Source organism: Dipodomys ordii, unplaced genomic scaffold (assembly GCF_000151885.1).
Source record: "Dipodomys ordii isolate 6190 unplaced genomic scaffold, Dord_2.0 Scaffold31, whole genome shotgun sequence".
Classification (NCBI taxonomy): Eukaryota; Metazoa; Chordata; class Mammalia; order Rodentia; family Heteromyidae; genus Dipodomys; species Dipodomys ordii.
The window spans coordinates 9,991,634-10,009,907 of NW_012267247.1; the positions used below are offsets into that span (position 1 = coordinate 9,991,634).

The window sequence follows — 18,274 nt, forward strand, 5'->3', positions numbered from 1 at the left end:
AAAAAAAAAAAATCTAGCATCAGGGCTAGAGGTGTAGCTCAGTGGTAGAGTGCTTGCCTAGCATACTGGAACTCAAAACCCTGGGTTCAAGCCCCAGCACCACACACACACAAAAGGAAAAAAAAAAAAGGAAGGATGATAGCATTGCAGGTTGCACATCCATGGGCCACATAGAGAAAGCCCTCCAGGAGGATGGGTGCTGGGGAATGTTTTCTATTCTTAAGTGACTTTCTTTTTAATGACATGTACTGTATGTTACTGAGACTGAATGTTAAGGGAAGCCTTAAAGGAGCAGAATTTGGGGAAGTAGCCATGAGCACTTGTGACATCCAGAATTTATAGTCCCAAGACAGCAAAGGTGCAACCCAGCCATGCTGTAAGGTCAGAGCCTAGGAATCCTAAAAAGTGCCCCAGTGACTGGTGGAAAAATACATCCATTCCTAGAGCTGAATCAAAAAAGTCAAGCTGGTGTAGGGGTGTGGACCTGTAGTCCAGCTACTCTGGAGGCTGAGGCAGGAGTGTTGCCTGAACCCATCTCTAAACGAACCACCAACTTCCAGCTAGATATCAGATGAGTGGCTCTGCTCAGACCCACCTTATTCACACTCATGAGATGTTAGCTAACCATTCTGTTAGGCTGAGGGATATCACTAAAGAGCAAAGGAGGCCATGGCTGTGCCAGCTTTCCTCATGCAGCATATAAACCCTCTGTGTATGCAAGATGCCTCGGTGATGGCAGGCCTACTTGGAACAGCGTGTTGAGGTTTGTGTGCATGGTTCTGCATGGCACATCAGTGAGCTAGAAGGGACACTAACAGATGCAACAGAGACCAGACAGGCCAGGTTCTGTCCTAGGGATTTTCACGTTTTTCCTTTCATAGCTACGTAATGAAGTGCGCAGGTGTTTGGAAAAATGAAGTGATACCTTTCCCAGACCCTCCAGACACCTCTGAAGATTTGTTGGCTTAGAAGTCTGCCCATAAGCCCCGGGGGTGAGACTGAGCACTTCTCATAGTCACTCCCGAATGATCGAAATCAACTCCTTTTTCTTTTGTCCCTGAAGGACTTGGGGAATTCTCTCCACCTGTAGATCTTTCCTTAACCTCAACAGTTTACATGCCTCTGATACTATGTGCAATATTTCTGGTTGACACTTGTATCCATTATTAAGAGATTAGTGCAGATCGCAGGTTTCCTACTGTCTTCCTCTACCCCAAACAAGCCTGCCATGAGGCAGGATCCTAGGGATTTGGCTCTTGTTTCCCCACTGCTCAGAGGCTTCCACTCCACTGTCCCTAGCCGCCTCCTACCCGTCCCTTTAAAAGTTCTATAGAGTTTCAGCTGCAGTCCAAAAGTAACTAAGACAATGCCTAATGTCAAGGACAAAGTCAATCTGCTGGTTCCGTTGGCTATGTTGAAATCACAAACTCCAAGGGTGGCAAGGGGGTCTTTCAATGGTCTGCTTTCAAAAGCAGGGAATTTATATTCTCTAAGGCCTTGAATTGATTTTTTTTTCCTCACAAAAAAGTCTGATAAGCTAATTTTTAAAAAAGAAATGCCATTAAGTATGTTGTATTGTGGTTTAAAATGACTAACGAGTTCTGGAAAGAAAAATATTTGATTTTGAATCTTAAATGTTCTTAAAATTAGATTTGAATGAGCGCAAAGTATGAATATTTTGTTTCTTTATGGAGGACATGTGGAAAGGATTTGAGGGTTTGGGATGGGAGAAGTATTTTGCAGAGCTATCAATGTCCAAATAATTTTTAAAAAATAATAAAGGTATTTAAGCAGTGTGTGTCCAATTTCTAAATCAGAACAGTCCTGTTAGAAACCAGTTCCTTTCTGGCCCTGGAGATGCACAGTTCTGCCAGGCTGGCAAGAGACGCATATGAGCCAAAGCATTCATATGGCCACAGCCAAGGCCCTCCCTGGACTACTCCTTTTCATTCTGGAGGTTTCTGGCCAACCACTCTACACCTTTGTTTGATCTCCATTCTGTTCAATTATAGATCTCCTTAGGAACATGGAAGTGCTTCGTCTTTAGTCCTGTGTGTGAGATTCCCACCTCTCACACAGGAAGTATACACATTAAGCTATCATCTGCTGCCTGTTATGGCCTGCTGTCCAGACAAGTCAAATCAGGCATGCATGTGAGCTGCCTTTGCCACTGTGACCATTTTCCTCTGGGAATGTGAGAGCCCCAAAGCACTGGCAGCACCCTGAAGCTGGGTGTGGATGGAAGGCCCTGGCCCTTAATTTCTGAGGTCCATGACTCCACAATTACCACCAGGTTAGGCAGCACCTAGGGATACAGCCAGAAACAGTTGAATTCTGAAGAAATGTTTTAAGTGCTGAGGAGGTTTAAATTCTAAGCTGGTTGAAATGCTAAAGGAATTGACATCAATGACAGTTCACTTGTGTGTATAAAGTATCAATTCTATTATTTAAACTAATAAGCTTTTTTTTTTCTTACTGTGAGGATGTTTACGAACATGTTCACAGCCGGGCACTGGTGGCTCATACTTGTAATCCTAGCTAATCAAGAAGCTGAGATCTTAGGATTGCTTCTCAAAGCTAGCCTGAGCAGAAAAGTCCTCAAGAGACCCTTATCTCCAATTTACTACTAAAAAAAAAAAACAACAAAAAACAAAGTAGCACTGTGGCTCAAAGTGGTAGAGGGCTAGCCTTGAGCAAAAGAAGCTCAGGGACAGTACACAGGCTCTGAGTTCAAGCACCAAGACTGGCAAAAAAAGGACTCACAACTCTGACCCACTGTGTCAGTGATGATTGTGAGTCCAGGCTTGAGCTTCCAATAAATGGCTCTCGTGTACTTGCACCGGAAAAAAAGAAAAAAAAATAATTTAGTAAACACCTATATACCTTTTCCTGGAGTCAACAATCAATAGCATACTTCTACATTTACTTTCACTGCTTTTGCTAAATATTTTGAGCTCTGTGAGAATAAGATACAGACATGACTTTTCAACCTTGTTGTAGACTGTCTTTTCCCATCACCACATTCATATGTTGAAGCCCTGCCCTGGAGTTGGAGGCCTGGAGTTGTGATTAGAGTAACATGAGTTGAAGAGGGTGCTTCTCATGATAGTTGAGTACCCCAATAAAAAGAAACACTAAAGAGCTTACTCTTTGTTCCAAGCAAGACCACATGAGGCCACAGCAAGAAAGCAACTGTCACCAGAAATGGAACATGCTGATCTTGGACTTCCAGTGTCCAGAGCTATGAGAAAATGTGTTATTTAAGCCACTGTCTCTGGTGGAGTTTTTTTTTTTTTTGCTTGTTTTTGTTTTTGACAGTTATGGGGCTTGAACTCTGGGCCCAAGCACTGTACCTCAGCTCTTCAGCTAAGCTCAAGGCTAGCACTCTACCACTTGAGCCACAGTGCCACTTCCGGTTTTCTGGTGTTTTATTGGAGATAAAGGTTTCACAGACTTTCCTGCCTGGGCTGGCTTTGAACTATGATCCTCAGATCTCAGCCTCCTGAGTGGCTAGGATTATAGGCGTGAGCCACCAGCGCCCAGTGTCAATGGTGTTTTATAGCAGCCAGTGCAAGTCAAGACAACCTTTAAATTCTGCATGTGCATCTACTAATAAAGCAACTAGCAACAGTTCCCTAATATTCACTGGCCAATCCATTTAAACTTTCCCCAAATTGTCATAACTGTGTTATACTTAGGAAAAAAAAATCCAGGCAAAGTCTTTATCCCTGAATCTGGAAGAGTCCCCCTGCTTTTCTCCCCTAGTCACTAATATTTTGAAGAACCCAGTAATTTACATCATAAAATGTCCCACTTTTCACATGTCTGTTGTTTCTTTGTGCCTAAACTCAAGAACAGTATTTTGGGGGCAAGAATTCCACCCTATCAGTATACCTGTAAGGGCAGGTAGTATGCTCAGTTGCAGCACTTACAGGGTTACCTAGCCAGGCACCAGTATCTTATGCCTGTCATCCTATTTTTTTTTATTTTTGTCAGTCTTGAGCCTGAATTCTGGGCCTGGGCGCTGTCCCTCAGCCCTTCAGCTCAAGGCTCTACCATTTGAGCCATAACACCACCTCTGGCTTTTTCTGCTTACGTGGTGCTAAGGAATCGAACCTAGGGCCTCATGAGCCACCTTCCCAACCCCTCATTCTAACTATTCTGGAGGCTGAGATCTAAGGGTCATGGTTCCAAACCAGCCGGTGCAGGTAAGTCTGTGAAGCTCTTATCTCCAATTAATCACATATACACACAAATCCTGCAGTACAGCTGTGGTTCAAGTGGTAGAACTCCATCCAGCCTTGAACTAAAGCCAGGAGACGAGGCTGGGAAGGTGGCTCAGTGATAGAGTGCTTGCCTTGCATGCATGAGGCCCTGGGTTTGATTCCTCTGCACCACATAAACAGAAAAAGCCGGAAGTGGCTCTGTGGCTCTAGTGGTCGAACGCTTGTCTTGAGCTAAAGAGCTGAGGGACAGCGCCCAGGCTCAGAGTTCAAGTCCCATAACCGACCAAAGGAGGGGGGAGGGAAGCTAAGAGACAGCGCCCAGATCCTGAGTTCAAGCTCTACTACCAGGGAGAACACACACACACACACACACACACACACGATGTTACCTAGGAACATACTTTTAACCTTCTCCAAAATGAGAGCCACCAAGTTTTCAGCTCAGCGCCTCTTCTTGGCACAGTGTAAAGCGTCTCCAGTCCAGGGTCCATCCCTAGAGAGTCCCTCTTTCTGGTCTCAGCACAGGTCCAGAACCTCAAAACCCCGCCCCGGGCTGCCTGGCCCCGGCTCCGCCCACAGGCCCCATCCAGCCAGCCCCGCCCTGAACCCGGCGTGCGGAACAGATTGTGTGTGGCGTTGTGCTCTACGTCGCCTGTCCGGACACTGAATCCAGAGGCACCGGGCGTCCACGAGGACTCTGTTCTCCGTAGGCTTCCGGGTGCCGACAGCTCGGCCTCCGCCGTCAAACCGGAATTCCCGGTACCGCCGCCGCCGCCGCCGCCGCCGCCGTTGGTTTGTCAATCTCAGCAGCAGCTGCAGCCATGGGCATCTTGGAGAAGATCTCGGAGATCGAGAAGGAGATCGCTCGGACGCAGAAGAACAAGGGTGAGGCCCAGCTCGGCGGAATCTCCTTTTCTGCCTGCCTCCGTTTTTCCGTCTGTAAAATGGGAGAACAGCTCCTTCGGTATTGTCCGGGGCCGCATAGAAGCATCGGAGGAAAGCCAAGGCCCTCCAGCCTGCACGAGATAGGGCCAAGCAGAAAATGGTTCCAATGCTCTCTTGGGTCCCCCTTACCCCCAAGAGATCTGATCACTGCTATACCAAAGAGGAGGGCGGGACCGGGATTCCAACCTGTAGGTTTCCTAAGGGTCAGGCCTGGTGATTTTCTCTCATCTTGTGCTGAGGAGGGAAAGAGAAGACACCCCCCCACACACACACACACCCTCGGAAAACCCTTACTCCAGCAGGTAGCCAGGAGCCAGCAAAGTGATGTGGAGAGAATCAGAACCCTAGAATTTGGAAGGGCTAGCTTTGAGCCCCAGGTCTGCCACAGTACTTGCTACAGGAAACTTTGGAAAGACATTTTATCTCTTGGGGCCGTGGTGTCCCCTTCTGCCAATGGGGATAATAACTCCCTGCTCCGTATCTTAGCTCCTGTTGTTTATTTAGATGACATTTGTAAAGCACAATATTTTAAATAAATCACCCAAGCCCAGGTGCTGGTGACTCATGTCTGTAATCTTAGCTACAGACTGAGATCTGAGGTCCTGATTCAAAGCCAGACCAGGCAAACAAATCCAGACTTTTTCTTTTTTCTTTTTTTTTGCTAGTCTTGAGGTGTGAACTCTGGGCCTGGGGTGCTGTCTCTGAGCCTCTTTGTGCTCAAGGCTAGCACTCTTCCACTTGAGCCAAGCTCCACTTCCGGCTTTTTCTGAGTGGTTTATTGGAGATAAGAGTCTTAAGGACTTTTCTGCCTGGGCTGGCTTCAAATCCATCCTCAGATCTCAGTCTCCTGAGTAGCTAGGATTATAGGTGTAAACCACTGGCACCAGGCCCAAGAGGCTCTAATCTCCAATTAATCAACAAAAATCCAAAAGTGGAGGAGTTATGGTTCAGCTGGTGGAGCTTCAGCCTTGAGATGAAAAAGCTAAACAGGAGTGAGAGGCCCTGAGTTCAAACCCCTGTACCAGCACACCACAAAAGAATAAAGTAAAACCACCCAATATAGATTGCATGTATGGGAGCATCAGAGCTATGCCTCAGATTGTAAGGGAAGAAAGGTCAAGAGAGACAAGAGGAAGTGGGACCCAGCCATTGCTATAAGGGTATCTAGGCCAGGAAAGGCTTGGGAATCACAGTGAGCATGCTGTGTTCCTGGGATAGTAAAAAAAATCTAGATCAGGAGGATGTGGAGTAATGAGACCTGCAACTAGACAGTCTTGTGGGCTTCAGCTAACTGGAAGCAAGAAATGTGAGGTAGCAGGTCATAGTGTCTGCCCGTTAGCTCCATTTAGGTCTGGAGGAGGAGTCAGAGTCGTGAAGCCTCTGATTCTTTCACTCTTTAAACCTTTCCTGAACCTTTATAGTGCTAGGCATCATGTTAAAGACATACCCATCCCTGCCCTCCTGGAGCTGACTTTCCTGTCCATATCCTGCCAGCTTATCATCAAATAAACCAGATAACTTCAGCCAGTAGTGGTTAGTATTGAGCCTGTTTAGGGGCATGATAGAAAAGACCACTATAAGTGTTGGGCATTGGAGCTGAGACTTGAAAGAGAAGGGACAAAACCATGCAAAGATCTGGGGGCAAGGGACTGTACCTGGCAGAAGGAACCAACTAATGCATATGTCCCAAAGTAGGAACAAACTTAGCTTATTCAAGGGCTAAAGGTTTGGTGCTGGGTTGCAGTGATGAGAGAGAAGGGGGCTAGGGATGTAGGGCCTTAAAAGTCAACAGGAAAGATGCTGGGCTGGTGGTTGGTGGTGAAGTGTGTCAAGCAGAGAAGAGACTAGTGGGATTCCTGGGTGTTTTTGTTGTTGTTTGTTTGTTTTGTGTTTTTTGGCCAGTCCTGGGGCTTGAACTCAGGGCCTCGGCTCTGTCCCTGAACCTCCCTTTGGTCAAGGCTAGCACTCTACCACTTGAGCCACAGAGCCACTTCTGGCTTTTCTATTTATGTGATATTGAGGAATGGAACCCAGGGCTTCATGTGTGTTAGGCAAGCACTCTACCACTAAGCCACATTCCCAGCCCCAGAATTCCTGTTTTTAAAGTTCCCTGTGGCAGGTGTATGCAGCATTATTCACAAGCCCCCCAAAATAGCAGGGAGGCCACAGATGCTTTTTTGCTGGGGCTGTGGTGGGCAAGAGGCTGTAAAGATAATTCAGACCCAGTCCTTCTCCAAAGAGAAGCTTGAGGATGATCTAGGATGACAGTAAAGGACCATATGACCTGACTGATAATGCTAAGACCTTGCTTGCTGCCAGCAGCCTACCAGTTGACTTGCTAAAAACATGTCTTGAGCATTGGACTAAGGAAGCGTAGGATACAGTAACCACTATGCCTCTCTTATTGAAACCAGAATGTTCTAAGAGCTATAAAGACAGTAAACAGAGGAGGTATGAGGCAGATTTTAGGCAAGGGTGGGCTTGATTGTAAATAGTAAAGAGCCAACTTATGTTGGGTGATCACTTTCTGCTAAGCAGGCTCTTAATTCTTAGCTGTCTGTCTTTATGCCTTACAGCAATCTGATCAAGTAGCTAGTACTGCCAGTGGTCTCATTTTACAGATGAAGAAGCCGACTTTTCCAAAGTAAAATAGCGAGCAATAACAGAATGGGGTTCTGACACAGACTCTCGACTTCTGTATAACACTGTTCACACACCCTGTATAACACTGTTCACACACACACACACACATAGATTGAGGCCATCTTGGACACATTGAGACTCTATCTTTTTAAAAAACTTCATCTAAGCACTTCTTGCTCATGCCTATAAGAGGCTGAGATCTGAGGATCAAGGTTCAAAGCTAGTCCAGGCAGGAAAATCCAGGAGATTCTTACCTCTAATAAACTACTCAGAAAAAGCCAGAAGTGGTGCTGTGGTTCAAGTGGTAGCTTGCTAACCTTGAGCACAAAGGCTGAGGGACAGTGCCTAGGCCCTGAGTTCAAGCCCAATGACCAGTTAAAAAAAAATTGAATTTAAAATTCCTAGCTGGGCACCGGTGGCTCACACCTATAATCCTAGCTACTCAGGAGGCTGAGATCTGAGGATCTCGGTTCAAAGCCAGCCTGGGCAGGAAAGTCTGTGAGACCCTTATCTCTAGTTAACCACCAGAAAACCAGAAGTGGCGCTGGGACTCAAGCAGTAGCGCGCTCGCCTTGAACCGAAGAGCTCAAGAACAATGCCCAGGCCCAGTGTTCATGCTCCACAACCAATCAACCAAAAAAAAAAAATTAAAATTCCTAGTATATGTATATGTGTATTCAATATATATTTACATACATATTTTACTGTGTGAGTGCTGGGGACTGGTGAAGTAGCCACAGCTCTGGGTGGGATCACAGAGAGGTGGCAGCCATGATACAGACCAGGGCAGGGCAGGTAAGTCTTATGTAGCCACTCAAGTTTTCTACCTGAGATGTGGCTGTGGCAGCATAGCATCCTAGAATGGTAAAGGTCTATCCAAACAAAGCAAACTGAAGCCTTCTCTTATATACTGTAGTTTATTCTTGGTGATCCCAGTACTCTCCCCCCCCCCACTTCAGTACTGGTGTTTGAACTCAGGGCCTTGCACTTGCTAGCCAGGTACTTTACTACTTGGCTGTACTCCGATCCTTTCCAGTACATGATAGCAGTGCAGAAAATGCCATGTGTTTTGGAAGCAGGGGCAGGTACTAGGCCCAGAGGTCCTGACCCAAGTTTTCTCTCAGCGACCGCTACCTGGTTCTGATTTTCCCAGTCAGCATCTGATGGGATGCAGGGCACTCACTTCTGCCTTACTTTTGTCTTTTAGCCACCGAATACCACTTGGGCTTGCTAAAGGCAAAACTCGCCAAGTATCGGGCCCAGCTCCTGGAACCATCCAAATCAGCCTCATCCAAAGGAGAGGGTTTTGATGTCATGAAGTCTGGAGACGCCCGAGTGGCCCTGATTGGCTTTCCCTCTGTGGGTAAGGTTAGTGACGGTCAGTGTGGATTTGGGGAGGAAGGCAGGAGAACATCTTCCAGACAGATGGCCATCTCCTCCCTCCCTTTCCTGGTAGTCTCAGGCACTTCCAAGGCCAGGGCCTGGTCTTTCCATCTCCATTCCCTCCCCCCTCGAGCCTAACCTGGAGGGTATTTTGCCTCTCATTAGCAAGAGAAGCTGTGCTCAGCCTCCTGACTCAGCCATGAGCACAAGACATTTATTGTGTACCTTGTATCCAGGCAATATGGCAGCTACTGGAAACATGGCAGGGAACAAGAGTTCTGTTCTGTTCCATTTTGCCCACACAGAACTCTTCTCTAGGGAAAAGAACAGAAAGCAAATACAGTTGGGGACCTATCAAGTGATGAGCCAGGGCTACCCAGAGAAGGCAGTGGTCTAACCCTTGAGAGGTGTGGCAAGGCCTGGGAGGAATTCTGTAGTCCATAGCTATTTGAGCAGAAGCCCAAAGAAAGTGAGGGAACTTATAGAGCCATGAGCAAGAATATTCCAGACCAGAGGAATAGTGAGTACAGAGACCCTTGGGGGGAGTCTTCCTGGGATGCTAAGGGAAGCAGGGCAGCTGGGTCTGAGTGAATATTGAGGACAGCAGAGCAGAAGAAAGTAAAAAAGAATGGAGGCCTTCTGAGCCCTCAAATGAACTTTGGCTTGGAGTGAAAAGTGACATGAAAACAGTTGCAGTTCAATATTTGTGTAAAATCCATATTGACTTACATTTATGTATAAAGATTAAGCATCATGATAGGGTTTTGAGCAAAAAAGAAACATGATCTGAATTACTCTTTTAAAAATTGTTATTATAAAGTGATGTACAGAGGGTTACAAGTTACATGTCAGGTAAAAAGTACATTTTGTTTTAGACAATGTCACTCTTTCCCTTGCCTGAATTACTTTTAAATAAGTTTTTGATTTTAGAATAAAGTTGGGACTTAAAGAAAAGTTGCAGCTGGGTACCTGTGGCTCACGCCTATAATTCTACTTCAGAAGGCTGAGATCTGAGGATCACAGTTCGAAACCAGTAGAGGCAGGAAAGTCCGTGAGACTCTTATCTCCAATAAACCACTCAGAAAAGGCTGGAAGTGGCACTGTGGTTTAAGTGGTAGATCACTAACCTTGAGCACAAGAGGCTAAAGGATAGTGCCCAGGCTCAGAGTTCAAGCCCCAGGACCAGCAAAAAATAAGTTGCAAAGGTAGCTAGAAAGCTCTCATCGACCTTACATTCCATTTCCTTGTTAACATCATGTGTGTGGGTACAGCACATTTGTCACAGCTTAGGGCAGAGTGGTACTGTTGTCCACCCAAGTTCATACTTGAATTTCTCCCTACTGAGATCCCACATTGCAGTCAATTTACAGTCTCCCTAATTCTAGGCAGTTTTTAAAACATGCCTTGTTTGTTTTTGTTTCTGTGATATTGGGAATGGAACCCAGGTCCTTATAAATGCCAGGCAGGTACTCTATCACCAAGCCACATCCCCAGCCCAACATGTCTTGGTTTGATGACCTTGAGGAGAACTGAGCAGATGTTTTGTAGAAAGTCCCTCACCTTGGGTTTGCCTGATGTTTTTCTCTGTGCCAGCTAGGGTTCTGGTTTAGAGAAGAAGCTCACAGAGACCCAGTGTTATTATATTACCTTGTGAATTACACTGTGGACATTGACTTGACCGCCTGGCCCAGGTTGGGGTGGAGGGATGGTACATTCCTTCATAGGTACTCTATTTTCCTCTCTTTAACCACACTGAGCCTTTGAGGGAAGGTACCGTGAGCAGCCCATACCTTCCTGGGCAAGGAGAGTTACACAAATTTATTTGGAAATCTCCTGCATGGGAAGAGTTCTCATCTCAATTTATTTGGGATTTATTATTTGTTTTGGGTGCTGGGGTGGCAGGGCTTTGCCTCTACCAAGCATGTGCTCTACCACTGAGCCACGCTCCAACCCCAAATTTTGTTTGGTCCCAATATTTATTAATCAGTATGGACTGGTGGGTGTTTGTTTTGCTTTGGGATCTTGGCCCATGTTCTTTTTTTTTTTTTTTTTTAATCTGGTCTTGGGGCTTGAACTCAGGGCCTGTGCATTGTCCCTGCTCAAGGATAGTGCTGTATCTATCATTTGAGCCACAGTTCCACTTTTGGCTCTTTCTGTTTATTGGAGATAAGAGTCTCACGGACTTTTCTGCCCATGCTGGCTTTTGACCATGATCCTCCGATGTCAGCCTCCTAGGTGGTAGGAGCCACTGGTGCTCAGCCCCATGTTTTTTTGTTGCTCAGGTTGTTCTGACTTCAGAGCTATTTCACTAGTGGCTTGGACAGGCACCTGTCTTTGTTTTTCTAGTAGAACTCAATTTCTGACACCATAAGACACTAAGACTCATGTTATCTCATGGTTGCCCTCGTCTGGGATCTGCCATTTCCCCAAGGAACCCTGATTCCTTTTTTGGAGAATGGGGTTAGGAATTAAGGTCTGAGTGCTGACTTACTTTAAACAGAATCAGTGTTTGTGCAAATAATGGGTCAGAGAAGAAAAGGGTAGACCTGTGGAGGCCAGTCAGGAAGCTGCCTAAAGGAGCATGAGTCCTGCTTGGGCCTACAGCAAGGGCAGTATAGGGCCCTAAGTCCACTCACTAAGCAGATGATCTTGGTGGCAAAAGTATTTCTTGAGTACTTGCTGCAGACTGGGCAGTATTTTTTTTTTTTTTTTGCCAGTCATGGACCTGAACTCTGGGCCTGGGCGCTGTCCCTTAGCTCTTCAGCTCAAGGTGACCCCTCTACCGCTTGAGCCACAGCACCACTTCCGGCTTTTTCTGTTTATGTGGTGCTGAGGAATCGAACCCAGGGCCTCATGAATGCAAGGCAAGCACTCTACCACTGAGCCACCTTCCCAGCCCAGACTGGGCAGTATTTTGTGTGCTGTGTTTCACCCTTTGTGTACTTGGTGTGTCAGAAAGCCATTGATAGAAATTACCAAGGACTGTGCCTCCTGGGGTCTGATCCCACCTGCCCTGTTGGGAATATAAACTCACCTCTTATGAAAGAAAGTGGCCAACTTGTCACCCCTGGGTCAGACAGGTCAGGGTATCCTCAAGGTTGGGTTTCCAGAGCATTTGCTGGGTGCCCTGGTAACTATCAGTCTCAGGCCCCTTGCCTCCATCCCCATGCATGATCCCTCACCTCTCCCCAAGGGCTGCAGTGAACTCTGGGTTCTGGTTTCATTAGTATGTGAGAGCATTTTGTGGGATCAGGGGAAGCCTTCTACTTCATGTGTGGAGCACCTTAGACACGGGTTCCCAGCTTACTGGAGACAAGCCTGAGGACGTGGAAGAACATAGCCTTGGTGTGAATCCAGAGACAGCCCTCCAGGCCCCAGGCCCAGGCTCTTTCTGCTACCCAGCAACCCCCAGCCCTGCACAGTCTCCCAGGAGCCTGGAAAGAGACTCCTCAGTGCTGTGACCTTCTTCTCTTAGTCCACCTTCTTGAGTCTGATGACCTCCACAACCAGTGAAGCCGCATCCTATGAGTTCACTACCCTGACGTGTATCCCTGGAGTCATTGAAGTAAGTGGGGAATGATGGGCTCCCAATGAAGAGAAGTGTGCTGTGTTGATCTTGAATGTGTGAGGGTGGGTGGCCTGGCATGGGGTAAGCTGGTTGCTTTACCCTGGCACCTGTCTCCGCCCCCCCCCCTTCTCCACACACACACACACAAAAAAAGCCTCAGGGCCCTTGGCTGTGCTTGCCATGGGCAATGGGTGCTGTGGCTGCGTTTCCATGGTGATCTGGTGTGTTTGTAAGGGGCTGCTTCTATTAACAAGTGATATAGAAGATCCAGAGACCCTCCCAGAAAGCTCCAGCTCCTAGGCTGTGATTGGTGTCAGGCTGAGATGGTGAAAGGACTCCGACTTGGCCACAGTTGGCACCTGTGTTTCCCATATCCTTAGCTGCAGTTTTGTTGTAAGTATCCTGAGCCTTGGTGGGCCCTTGGCCTTACCTCACCCTTCTCTTCTGTTCGCCAGTACAAAGGTGCCAATATCCAACTTCTGGACCTTCCTGGAATCATTGAAGGCGCAGCACAAGGTGAGAGCCAGACAGGCAGGTGGGGGCCAGGATGGAGCTCTGTCACTGAGTATAGCTGACGCGGAGATGACCAAAGATCACTGGTTCTGTTCTAGAAAGAACAGGCTCAAGTTCAAATGCTGGAGCCATATTAGCTGTGTGCTTGTCTCTCTAAGCCAGGCCTTAGTCTTCTTACTTCCAAAATATGCAGGATAATGTTGAATTCACAGCAGTGTTGAGGATTAAAGGAAGAAATGTATACAAAGCATCTTAGCCTGGGCCTGCTGCAAGGTAGGGGCAGGGAGGATAGCTATTATTACCCTATCAACTTCTAAAATCAGTCTTAGCTGGGTATGGGTAGTGCCAATAATCCAGAGTACTCGATGCCAATAATCCCAGCACTCTGGAGACTGAAGGAGAAAAATCACTGGTTTGAAGCTATCCTGAGACCCTAACTCAAAAAAAAAAAAAAAACAGTCTCCATGAGTAAAACAGCCATGGGTTAATGAAGAAGGTCAAGGAAATTAGGGCATGTAGCAGAGACCATGGTGGGTGGGTCTGTAAAGACAGGAGTCTAGGGTATCAGAGGCTAGGTGGAAGTCACAGGTCCTTCCTGTTTATGTGGGTGTGCCTTATCAGGGTGTAACCACTTCCTTCTACCCATCCAGGAAAAGGCCGTGGCCGGCAGGTGATCGCTGTGGCACGCACAGCTGATGTTGTCATCATGATGCTGGATGCCACCAAGGGAGAGGTGCAGAGGTCCGCGTGGTGGGGCGGGAAGGCAGGCTCACATGTCTGGGATGGGCCATGTGTCTGAGATCATGGTGAGCCCTCCACGGGTGCCTGGCACTGTCATTGTTGGAGTTCTCACAGGGCTGTCTGTGACCAGCACTACCTGGCCTGTAACATGCCCCTCACTAAGCTGTGTTCAGGCATCTTGGGCTAAGAACAAAGCCTTGCCTGGCTTCTGCTACAGAGATCTGAATGCCCAAATACTATCCAGAATCTACCAGAAGTCTATCCCCACGTAGGGGCACAGCAGCTGCCTGTGTAGCAGCAGGCCCATAGGAGTTTGGGGGGCAGGGATAGTATTCTCTGTCCCTGGGCAACTCATTGGGCTCATATTACTCGCTTATGCACACCAGCTATTGTAAATTGGACAGGCCTGGCCTCCCCTTGGCCATGACAAAGAGTTTGAGGCTCCCCACAATTCTCAGGGGTTGGGTTACTAGGGAGAAGGCTAGAGAATTGGTCTCGAGGTAGTGGGAACTGCCAGGATCACTAAGATGCTATTCAGGGCAGCCGGTGAGGCTCGTGGATATCTCCTAGGTCTCTGTTAGAGAAGGAGCTGGAGTCGGTGGGCATCCGCCTCAATAAGCACAAGCCCAACATCTACTTCAAGGTACAGCCCTCCCACCAGGCGGGTTGGTGTGGCATAGCCCCTGTAGAGGTGGCGCTGCCATCTCTTTGTCCCTTGATCAATAACCCTCCCTACTCTCTTTGCCTGTTCCAGCCCAAGAAAGGTGGTGGCATCTCCTTTAACTCGACGGTCACGTTGACCCAGTGCTCAGAGAAGCTGGTACAGCTCATCCTGCACGAGTACAGTATCCTTCAGAGGAGGGCTAAGCAGAGGAGACGTCAGGCTGTCCCAGGAAATCTCCAGCTGGTAGCCACACAAGCCTGCTGGGTTTCAAGTGTGAGCCACCAACTTGACAAGCGTGGCTTCCTAGTATCTTACTGAGTCCTAGATGCTGTCAGATGACATGTAGAAGAAAGGCAAGATGTCATGGGAAAGGATCATGAAGCCTGGGGGTTCCTGACCTAGAGAAGCTTGAGGGATCTGTGTTTAGCTAATGGCCTAGAGGATAGGCTGAGGCCTCAGAGACAGAGGGGACCTATTCAGTCAGTCCTGACAGGGCAGGAGAGGCCACTCAGCAGGATGTGAGCCCCTGGTTTTCAGAAATGCATGAACTGGCAGACAGTCCCCAAGGACAGGCGGGAGTGGCACAGGCCATGGCACACCATTCATGTGCACCTGGACTGGCACGTTTTTAAACTTTACCTTGACTTGAATTCAGGGCCTAGGTGCTGTCCTTTAGCTTTTAAGTTCAACGCTGGTGCTCTACCACTTAAACCACAGCTCTACTTCTGGCTTTTTGGTGACTAGTTGGAGATAAGAGTCTCATAGACATTCCCTTTCTGGGCTGGCTTTGAACCTCAATCCTCAGATCTTAGACTCTTGAATAGTTAAGATGACAGGTCTGACCTGCTGGCACAAGGCTTTGAGATTTGTTGATTTGTTGATGAGAACCTATTGTGGATTAGAGTTGTGGGGATGAGAAGGCTCCTCAAGCTTTGCAATCAGGTAAAACATTTGACCAGCATGCTTGCTGCTCTGCTCTCTTCTGAAAAGCACACAGAATACTGGTACACAGGTCATCCTTAATCTGAGCCCCTCAGAGATCTTCAATGCGGAAGTGCTCTTCCGAGAAGACTGCTCTCCGGATGAGTTCATCGACGTGATAGTGGGCAACCGGGTGTACATGCCCTGTCTGTATGTAAGTGGCCCGCTCCTGGGTCCCATGTGGGAGGGTATCCTGGAGGAGGCCACATGGCCTTTGCTCTGAATGCATCTCCTGAGCTCCAATGATGGACATGGCTGCCCTTGCTGCTTCCCTCTCAGCAGGCTTCTGAGAAGAGCAGAGTCAGGGGTCTGCATCCTCCCCCTGCAGACATGGTCAGCTTGAAATGAGGGTTTGATCCATTCTTTCCTCATGGGGAGGCTGGCTGCCATCAGCTACTTCTGTCTTGCTAGTCTTGAGGCAGTGGGGGGGGGCAGTGTGGGGAAGTACGTGAGTTCAAACCACAGCCATGGTTTGAAACCTCATCCTGAACTGCTCTTCTTCCCTACCACGCACCTCCACCTGTTCACTTCTCAGGTATATAACAAAATTGACCAGATCTCCATGGAAGAAGTGGACCGCCTGGCCCGAAAACCCAACAGTGTAGTCATCAGGTGAGATGTTGGTGCTTTGCTGCTCTTCTGTCTCATGTTCAGGCCTCCTAGCCACCTCAGCTTAGGAGCCAGGCAACTCCAGCTGCAGGTAAGTTTATAAAGCCTAGGAACTATGCAAGAAGCCCACCCAACCCCTGGCAACAACTGATGATACTGGCCTGTCTGGTGGCCTCTGGACAAAAACAAAAACAACAACAACAAAAAGACCCAAAAAACATATGTCAGCTCCAAGGCTGAGGTTCATAGGCTTCTTAGCCTAGTAATGAACTGCAGGCCCCAGAAAGTCTTGGGTATGATGGCCTCTGCTGGTGCCTTGGAAGTCCTGGCTTTTGTCCGATCACAGTTCCAAGGAAAAGGGAACAAAGCTTTTAGATGGAAAAGATCTATCCCTGGCCTCCTGGAACCCTTCCTCAAACAGGAACCACATTGCTGTTTCCTGCTCAAACTAAGTTCTTTGGTGATTTCCCAGTGGGACCAGGATGCCCAGGGACCAAGGGGGGTAACAATTGAAATGATGGATGAAGACTGTTGTTGAAGCATTGTGACCACTTAGAAGAGCAGTGTCTGTCCCTCAGAGAAAACTCAGTCCTCTCCTCCCTGTATCCCTGGCTCCTCAGCTACCTGGGACACACTCATCCTCGAGGCATGAGAGCGTGGACACCTTTATCTGCTCATGCTCACCATGGCTTTTGGGGTTACACTGTTTCAAGCAATCACTTTGGGCGACCTAGTCCTGGTTACCCCCAGTACCCAAGCTGCTCCTGCATGCCGAAATCCCTGAGGGCTACCCTGTGCCTTGGCAGCCCCTCTCCTCACAGAGAGGGTTGAGTTTTCCATGTTCCTGGCTTCTGTCCACAGTCCTGTCACAGTTCAGCCAATCACCCCACAGCAGTCCTGTGTGAGTCACAGGTACTGTGGGCCTATACAAAGCATAGACTGAGCTATTGGGGTTTTTAGGTTTGGGGTTTTTGTTTTGTTTTGTTTTTGACAGCCCTGGGATTTGAACTCGGCCAGGGCTCTGTCCCTGAGTTTTTTTTTTTTGCTCAAAGCTAGCATTGAGCCACAGATGCACTTCTGGCTTTTTCTGAATAGTTTATTGGAGATAAGGGTTTCATGGACTTTCCTGCCCAAGCTGATTTTGAACCATGATCCTCAGATCTCAGCCTCCTGAGTAGCTAGGATTATAGATGTGAACCACTGCCACCTGGCCAGACTGAGCTGTTGGGCATGAGCAGTGGATGAGTGGAGGGAGTTATGGGTGGCTGAAGCATCAGCTGCTTCAAGATGACAGGCTTATCTCCCTGCCTTGTGCTAGCAGGGCCACACTGGCCTTGGTACCATGCCTGGCGAGGGAGGTAGGGGGGGTAAAAAGTGCAAATCATGGCCTTTGAGCCCTAGGGTCTTGTGGTACCTCTCCACAGCTGCGGCATGAAGCTGAACCTAGACTACCTGCTGGAGATGCTCTGGGAGTACTTGGCCCTGACCTGCATCTACACCAAGAAGAGAGGACGTGAGTCTGTGCTCAGCTCAAGAAAAAAACAGTCTCCCCAGCCAGCATGAAGCTAGCTCCCAGAGATCTAGTTTGTCTGCACCTGGGTATTGTCCTCTGCCCCAGGCTGAAAGACACCTTGGCATGAAACCATGTACAGAAAATCTTGAGTTAAGGGATGTCTGTCTTGAGGCTTTTCCACACTGGCCCTTCCCTATCCAGTGGCAGTCCCATTACTACACCCCCTCCCACCCCGGCACTCCTCTCTCCCTCCTGGTCAGGAGCTTTAGGCACTTTCCACATCCCTGTCCCTTGGTACACACACTCACATACCCCAGGCACCCAGTGTCCCAAGTTCCAAGCTATTTATTTATTTATTTTTGGGGGTCTGGTCATGGGGCCTGAACTCTGGGCCTGGGCGCTGTCCCTCAGCTCTTCAGCTCAAGGCTAGTGCTCTACCACTTGAGCCACAACGCCACTTCTGCCTTTTTCTGTTTTTTTTTTGTGGT

General features: G+C 48.0%; 1 protein-coding gene across 1 annotated transcript in view; it reads left to right on the top strand.

Moving 5' to 3' along the window:
* The first annotated feature begins 4,871 nt into the window (after positions 1 to 4,871).
* Positions 4,872 to 18,274, top strand: part of Drg2 (developmentally regulated GTP binding protein 2) — a 16,773-nt gene continuing 3,370 nt past the window's right edge. Inside the window, exons 1-10 of the mRNA XM_013016571.1 lie at positions 4,872 to 5,111; positions 9,022 to 9,182; positions 12,673 to 12,762; positions 13,221 to 13,281; positions 13,929 to 14,019; positions 14,590 to 14,662; positions 14,774 to 14,864; positions 15,721 to 15,818; positions 16,200 to 16,276; positions 17,698 to 17,786. Of these exons, the coding sequence (XP_012872025.1) occupies positions 5,048 to 5,111; positions 9,022 to 9,182; positions 12,673 to 12,762; positions 13,221 to 13,281; positions 13,929 to 14,019; positions 14,590 to 14,662; positions 14,774 to 14,864; positions 15,721 to 15,818; positions 16,200 to 16,276; positions 17,698 to 17,786 (895 nt within the window). The 5' untranslated portion in view covers positions 4,872 to 5,047. The remainder of the gene's footprint in view (positions 5,112 to 9,021; positions 9,183 to 12,672; positions 12,763 to 13,220; positions 13,282 to 13,928; positions 14,020 to 14,589; positions 14,663 to 14,773; positions 14,865 to 15,720; positions 15,819 to 16,199; positions 16,277 to 17,697; positions 17,787 to 18,274) is intronic.